This window comes from Hypomesus transpacificus, chromosome 10 (genome assembly GCF_021917145.1).
Source record: "Hypomesus transpacificus isolate Combined female chromosome 10, fHypTra1, whole genome shotgun sequence".
Taxonomy (NCBI): Eukaryota; Metazoa; Chordata; class Actinopteri; order Osmeriformes; family Osmeridae; genus Hypomesus; species Hypomesus transpacificus.
Window position 1 is genome coordinate 8,083,558 of NC_061069.1, and position 7,853 is coordinate 8,091,410.

A 7,853-nucleotide genomic window follows, 5' to 3' on the forward strand; every position below is an offset into this window, starting at 1 on the left:
AGATATCCTATTCACCCCATAGGATGTGTTTGTCTTGATCACAGTGTATGAGTGTGTACATGTATGTTACATACATGTGTGTGAGTTGGTTGAGGTTGCTGCGATTGGTCAGGATGCGATCTCGTAGCTCCTGAGCCCACTTCAAGTTGCCAGCGACCGCAGGCATGTTCTTACTGAGGACCGCGCAGCCCGAACGCAGCTAGAAAACACGACCCGAACGCAGTTCAACGGAGACGACCACATGACCTTTTCCCAGTGTGCTCAATCTCAGCGAACCATCACACACAGGCTTCCTAAATCCTGTATTCACACCGCTCCTCGACACCTTCTCTCTAGTCTGTTTCGACGTCAGTCCCTCTGCCTTTCTGCTTCCCTTACCGCCTCCCTGTGCTGCTCCAGGATGAACTGGCAGTGCTCCACCTCCTGGTTGAACATGGACAGCAGAAGGGTGTAGTTGGGAGCGAACAGCTCACTGATCCTGGGCCTCTCCAGCAGGCTCCCAAACATCTGCAGCAACTGCATGCAGGAGACGAGCAGAAACACACAAAAACACACAACATACATAAGGAATCTATCTTAATCTGCAGTTAAATGCTCTCCCACTAAGCTATACCCTTCCCTAGAACATAATGCACCCAATTGGTTATTTTCAATCATTTACATAATTTATAGCTAAACAATAGAATTCTTATGGGGTTATGGGGGATGAGTAAAGGGTTAGGTTGAGGTCATGGTTGCCGTGGTCACCTTAAAGGTGGACTCCAGGCCCTTGGAGTGTTGGAAGGCTAGGTTGAGGACTGTTCCAAGTCTCTGGTCAAAGTCTTTATTCTGCTCCATGAAACGCCAGTAGTCTTTCAGGAAGTCCTACATGCACCACAGCACAACATGACACAACACACTGCACATACTTCTTGCTCTAAACAGAATCGACACCGTTCTACTCCCTTCAAATCACCATGCTTAGTGTTGTACAGTAAAACAGAGATGTACAGTGGGTACTCGTTGAGTTTAGCATCTCACGTCTTTGGTGTAGTTTAAAGGATCGTATTTGCTCTCTCTCAATGTTCTCCAACTATCGTGGAACTCTTCATTCATGCTGAACACCATCTCACTGAGGATCTTCCCTCGAGATCCTCCCAGTTCCACCTTCTCCAGTTTGAGGAAGTCTAGGGCTGACCCAAACAGCTCCTGGATGTCAGAGAATAGAGATGGCTCAGGGGTGAGATGAAGTCAAGAAGAAAAACTGTACAGTGAAGGAAAGAACATCAAGGGAGCTAACGGTTCAATTCATTCCACCTTGGCGTCTGCTACACACACACACACACAGACACACCTTAACACACCTACACACAGACCTCTATCATATGCAGCCTCTCCAGTACGCGGTCTGTGCGGCTGAAGACCAGGGCAGCAGGGAAGTCCCAGGGCTTGATGGTCTCGCCTGGGCGGTAGTACTGGGGGATGCTCTGACGGTGGGAGTGGAAGAGCTGTTTGAAGCTCTGCAGCACCGAGATGGTTATCTGAACCCTCTCCACCCCCTCTTCCAGCTCCATCTTAAACAGCTCCTCTGGGAGAAGGTACACAAAGGCCTGGACACACACACACACGGACACACACAGTTACAACACAATAGGAGAACAATGTGACCACAGTAAGATGGACCATGCACAAAACAAACAAACAAACACACACACACCTTGTCTATAAGCAGGTTGCAGAACTCCTGCAGCAGGACCACCATGCGAGCAGGGGAGCAGTAGTAGTGGGACTGACTCCAGATCAGACACAGCGTGTGGAACAGAGGAGGCAGCAGGCTCTCGACCTGGAAGAAGCTCTTTTCCTCAAAACTGCAGATGAGTCTTCGGAGAGGGCGCAGATACAGGTCGATGTCCTCTGCCTCCAGCACAGCTAGAAGAACGCACGCGCACATATACACACACACACAGTGATATAGGCCCTACCGAATGATAGACTAGAGATGAGGGATCAAATACAGGGGAGGACAGACTGTTATCATTCGTGTTGTGAGACACTCTCTCTACCATGGTTGACTTTGAGGCAGATGTCGCAGAAGGAAGGATAGTAGCTGCTTTTGACCCTCCTCAGAATCTCCTTGATCTGTTCCACCTTCGGGCTCTGGATCTGTAACCACAAAACACAAACTAACGCCACAACAGAACCTTCACCTCACAGATCTCAGAGACCACCATGGAACCTTCTTGCTTACATACACGGTGGCCTATCAACTGACTGCCACACCTGTTCCTGGATGCCTAGCAGGTTGTCTCTCTGAGTAGTCCAGAAGTGCAGTTCAGCCCCGGGGCCTGGGTGGTCCCTCTGCTGCAACACCGTGCTGGAGTCCCTCTTTAGGACTGACCATATCTGACCAGACCACTGGACCACTAGGGTCTCTATGGAGTACAGCAGGCCATGGTCCAAAGGCCAGCCAGTGGGGCTAGGGGACAGGGATGCGCACAGAGGAGAAAGGGGTAAAACCAAGTTCAGTTTAGATACCCAAATGAAAGGATAGCTAAAAGTAAACAAAATCGAACCGCTTCTTAAATGAACTCTTGTGCAGAAAGAGAGGTTCGTCACAATACAAAGTAAGCGCACAGTTGGTAAACAAAAAAGAGAAACTTCATACAGGTGAAAGCTACATAGTTGCTAAAGACGATCTCTGCGACCAGAGGAATAGATGAATTGAGCCTGACGATAACATTTTTCAAATGTAGGTAAGGATTTTTGTCTAAATCGGTGATTGAATAATTATATCAAATTATACTTATACTTACTTATTTATAAACTATTTTTGTACTAACTAAATTGAATTGGCTCACTTTTTAGTTATTTTGGTACTCTTTAAATTACACTTACAGCGGGGATCGAAAGTTTGGGCACCCCAGGTCAAAATTTGACATTCTTATATTATGTCAAAAAAAGTTGGATTTTATTTCCATCATTTACACTTTCAAAATAACAGAAAACTAAAAAATGGCGTCTGCAAAAGTTTGGGAACCCTTCAGAGTTTATAGCATGCACCGCCCCCTTTGGAAAGCTGAGACCTGACAGTGTCATGGATTGTTCTCAATCATCGTCTGGAAAGACCAGGTGATGTTAATCTCAAAGGTTTTAAATGCCCAGACTCATCTGACCTTTCCCCAACAATCAGCACCATGGGTTGTTCTAAGCAGTTGTCTAGAAAACTGAAACTGAAAATAGTTGACGCTCACAAAGCAGGAGAAGGCTATAAGAAGAGAGCAAAGCGTTTTCAGATGCCAATATCCTCTGTTCGGAATGTAATTAAGAAATGGCAGTCATCAGGAATAGTGGAAGTTAAAGCAAGATCTGGAAGAAAAAATATCAGACAAAACAGCTCGCAGGATTGTGAGAAAAGCAAGTCAAAACCCACGTTTGACTGCACGATCCCTCCAGAAAGATCTGGCAGACACTAGAGTTAAGGTACACTATTCCACTATAAAGAGATACTTGCACAGGGAACATTTCACAAGTAGAAGGAAACATTTATTCAATAACCTTTCAGCAAATTTTGGATGCTAACTTGATGCCATCTGTGAAAAAGCTGAAGTTAGATAGGCTTGCTTCTACAAATGAACAATGATTCTAAACACACCTCAAAATCCACAGTGGATTACATCCAGAGGTGTAAACTAAGGTTTTTCCATGGCCTTCACAATCTTCTGACCTCAAAATAATTGAAAATCTATGGATAGACCTTAAAAGAGCAGTGTGCGACAGACAGCCCAGAAATCTCAAAGAACTGGAAGACTTTTGTAAAGACGAATGGGCGAAGATAACTCGAACAAGAATTGAAAGACTCTTGGCTGGCTACAAAAAGCGTTTACAACCTGTGATACTTGCCAAAGGGGGCAATACAAGGTATTAACTCTGCAGGGTGCCCAAACATTTGCAGACGCCATTTTTTTGTTTTATGTTATTTTGAAAGTGTAAATTATGGAAATAAAATCCAACTCTTTTTGACATATTATAAGAATGTCTAATCTGTAATTTGATGCCTTTTGGAGATTTTCAATCTTTTCTTGGCTTCTTTATGCACATTAATACAAATTGACCTGGGAAGCCCAAACCTTCGATCCCCACTGTATAGTGTATTTATGGATTACTTTTGAACACTGTAAAGTGTATACTTCCTAAAGTCCCTCAAAGTATTCTTTCCAATACTTTCAAGTGCACTTTCAATTCATGTAAGTGCTTCAAGAAATAAAATGGATAAATGTCCACTTACTTTTTAGCTGAAAAAAAGCTATTTACTGTGTCTACACTAATGTGGTAATAATCCAGCTCATTTGATCAAATTTAAGTCATTTAACTCATGGTTACAATGGTAAACCAGCACAACAATGACAATTACCACCCAACAAAACACTACATTGTAAGCAGATACATTTAAAAAACTAAATTCATGAAGTTACATTTGTATTTCGAACAAACGGCAAACTTCTTATCAGCAAATTTTAACACTATTTACCTAAAAAATGTAACCTGTAATGTACTTTAAAAGTATTTTGACTATTTTTGCTGTATAATAATAGAAAACGTACATCCTACTCCAGAAGAAATGTACAATTTTTCTGTGTCTAAGCATACTTCTTAAAAGTATATCAAAAGTGAAGAATTTCCTAAGGATACTTCTTAAAAGTATATCAAAAGTGAACTATTTTCTAAGCATACTTCTTAAAAGTATATCAAAAGTGAACTAAAAGTGTACTATCTATATTTTAGTATACTACAAGAAAGTAGCTCATCCGTTTGCATTCCCAATGTTTATATTGCCCACTGAACTTCATTCTGCATTTTGACCGTACTTGATATGCCTTGTCACATACAGCAGGCCCACTATAACTACCCACTTTGAACTGTCACAAAACACCCAGTATTGCCCATAGTAAGTAACCTATAGGACACACACGCACTGACCTGAGCATTATGTCCTGTGGTTGAGCTCTCTCTACACACAGTGGGAGGGGCAGCAGAGTGCGTCCCTCTGCCCTGCCCCTCAGTGTGACCACTCTGCTCCTCAGCTGCTCCAGGTGTTTGTGGATGTCCTCCGACACCACCCTGGGCCAACCCCTCTGGTTCAGACTGTTAGACAGGACCGACACCAGCACCTACACACACATAAATGCGCAGTTCCAGGAGTTAGGGAACACCTAGAACAGAAATCACCTGACACACACACACACACACACAAACTCACCTCAGAGATGAGGACAGGTAGGTGCTCCATGGGGTTCCCAGACACCTCGCCCAGCCAGAGCTGGGTCCTGAATCCTGGGATGGTGATCCTCAGAACCTTTCTCTTCCGCAGACACAGTAGCTTGGTCCTCCAGGGGGCGGAGGTCTTCACAGAGGCAAATACAATCGGAATGCTTTCAGTGGTGAAAGCACTAGAAATAAGTGGCAACTTATTTCGACAAGTGACACGTTAGATGGACTGTACGTTACCACGTGGCAAGGAGATTAGAAAGGTCTGCTGTCTAAGGTAGATTATATTTAGTGCAAAGAAAGATGTTAGTTGTGCTAAAAGAATTCCAGCAAAAACGTTTCTAAATCCAGTCCTGACTGGCTGGCATGTCTGCTTTCTCACTGTGTGTTTTTATGTAGTATTCTTTCTGTATTAATCTGTATGTCTGTGTGTGCTTATTTATGCACGTGTCTTTTGGTCTGTGGTTCTGCTTGTGTGTTATTCTGAATTGTACGTGTGTGTGTCTCACCTGGGCGTCCCCAGCGTGCAGCGTCCCTCCTGGCCCTGTGAACAGCAGCAGCCTGTCTGTCCAGGTGTGGTCCAGGAACTCCAGCAGGACTCTCTGGTTCTCCTCCGCTCCGATGAAGCGGTTCCACTTGTCTGTCTTCACACGGAGCACGCAGACGGCCTGCTCCCGCAGGAAGTCCACCCTCTCGTCTGCCAGAGCTGATCCCACCTTCTGAGAGGGGTCCTGGAGAACACGCACCCCTCCTCCTCCCACACTGGTCCTGCCGCTACCTTCAGCCATGGACGTGACTGTAGAGAAGGAGGAAAACAAAGGGGGAGAAGAAGAAAGCGCTGACACAAGTGAGTCAGCACAGACGCTCAACTGTCTAAATACTCACCACATTGCAACTCTGAGATAAAGGTGAAGTCCTAACCCGCTCAAACAGGACTGATGTGATACGCTGTAGCGATGACTTCTCAGTGCTGAGCAGTGAGAGACTGGAGATGTCAGTGCTCTGGCTCTGAGGGCCATCAGCTGGGAAGCTGATACCTGTCTGAGCAGAAATGTCACCAGACACCCTGTCAACCCCTAATGGGCTGGCGCTGTTGCCCCTGGCGACCCCCCTCCCCCTTGTGTCTGAAGTTACTGGAACCCCAGCAACACCTGAATATACTAATTTGAATTTTCATGATCATTTAATGATTTTGTGATTCCTTGATCATGACTATGATCATAATAAAACACAGGACGAAGAATTTTGTCTAAATTACTGTTAGTATATTAAAGATATCCTATACCCTAACCCTAACCCTTTTCTAGCAAAAGTTACAGAAGGGATACACATTATATCAGGTGAAATAATTGCCTGATATAATGTGTATCCCCTCCCCTAACATGCAAAGAATCTGTCATGCCATCATGTGGGTTTATTTTACTTTTGGTCCAAAAGAACAACCTGAAATCATATGAAGATGTCTGTTCTTTTCTAGCAAAAGTTGTATAGGGGATACACATTATATCATGTAACCATTTCTGACGGCCGTCAGAATGTGTGACCCAAAAAAAAGATATATATATTATAATGTGTAACCCCACCGTAACTGCTTCCGAAAGGAGTTAAAACTTCAAACAATGCTTTGGGGTAGTTATATCATCCCTTCACACTAATCTGGAAACATATTTTCTGATTTGGAGCCATCACAGAGCCAATATAACAGATGTCACCATTTCTGACAGCCGTCAGAAAGTGTGACCAAAAAAAATTAGATAAAATAAAAATACATTGCAATTGTGTGTGACCCCGCCGTAAATGCTTCCCAAAACTTGATATAATGGTTTGGTGTAGTCTTATCATCCCTTCACACTAATCTGGAACCATATTTTCTGATTTGGAGCCATCACAGAGCGAATACCACAGAGGTCACCATTTCTGACGGCTGTCAGAATGTGTGACCCAAAGAAATCCCTCCAAAAAAATTGAGACCCCACCGTAACTGCTTCCCAAAGGAGTTAAACCTTCAAACAATGGTTTGGGGTAGTCATATCATCCCTTCACACTAATCTGGAACCATATTTTCTGATTTGGAGCCATCACAGAGCCAATACCACACTTGTCACCATTTCTGACAGCCGTCAGAATGTGTGACCCTAAAAAATAAAAATAAAATAATAGTTTCAAATTGTGTGAACTCAAGGTAAATGCTTCCCAAAACTTCAAACAATGGTTTGGGGTAGTTATATCATCCAATCTGGAACCATATTTTCTGATTTGGAGCCATCTCAGAGCCAATACAACAAAGGTCATTATTTCTGACGGCTGTCAGAATGTGTGACCCAAAGAAATCCCTCCAAAAAAATTGAGACCCCACCGTAACTGCTTCCCAAAGGAGTTAAACCTTCAAACAATGGTTTGGAGTAGTCATATCATCCCTTCACACTAATCTGGAACCATATTTTCTGATTTGGAGCCATCACAGAGCCAATACAACAAAGGTCACCATTTCTGACGGCCGTCAGAATGTGTGACCCTAAAAAAAAAAAAAAAAAAAAACATAATAGATTCAAATTGTGTGAACTCAAGGTAAATGCTTCCCAAAACTTCAAACAATGGTTTGGGGTAGT

The 7,853-nt window shown here is 43.6% G+C and overlaps 1 protein-coding gene across 1 annotated transcript in view; it reads right to left on the reverse strand.

Annotated features, from left to right (window-relative positions):
• The window catches only part of dnah9l (dynein, axonemal, heavy polypeptide 9 like), a 30,188-nt gene extending 24,156 nt beyond the window's left edge, over positions 1-6,032 (reverse strand). Inside the window, exons 1-11 of the mRNA XM_047027104.1 lie at positions 5,754-6,032; positions 5,237-5,380; positions 4,957-5,147; positions 2,260-2,455; positions 2,043-2,142; positions 1,697-1,908; positions 1,356-1,589; positions 1,021-1,188; positions 748-864; positions 379-516; positions 75-199 (exon numbers count right to left, since the gene is read on the reverse strand). Of these exons, the coding sequence (XP_046883060.1) occupies positions 75-199; positions 379-516; positions 748-864; positions 1,021-1,188; positions 1,356-1,589; positions 1,697-1,908; positions 2,043-2,142; positions 2,260-2,455; positions 4,957-5,147; positions 5,237-5,380; positions 5,754-6,032 (1,904 nt within the window). The remainder of the gene's footprint in view (positions 1-74; positions 200-378; positions 517-747; positions 865-1,020; positions 1,189-1,355; positions 1,590-1,696; positions 1,909-2,042; positions 2,143-2,259; positions 2,456-4,956; positions 5,148-5,236; positions 5,381-5,753) is intronic.
• Positions 6,033-7,853: the final 1,821 nt, after the last annotated feature.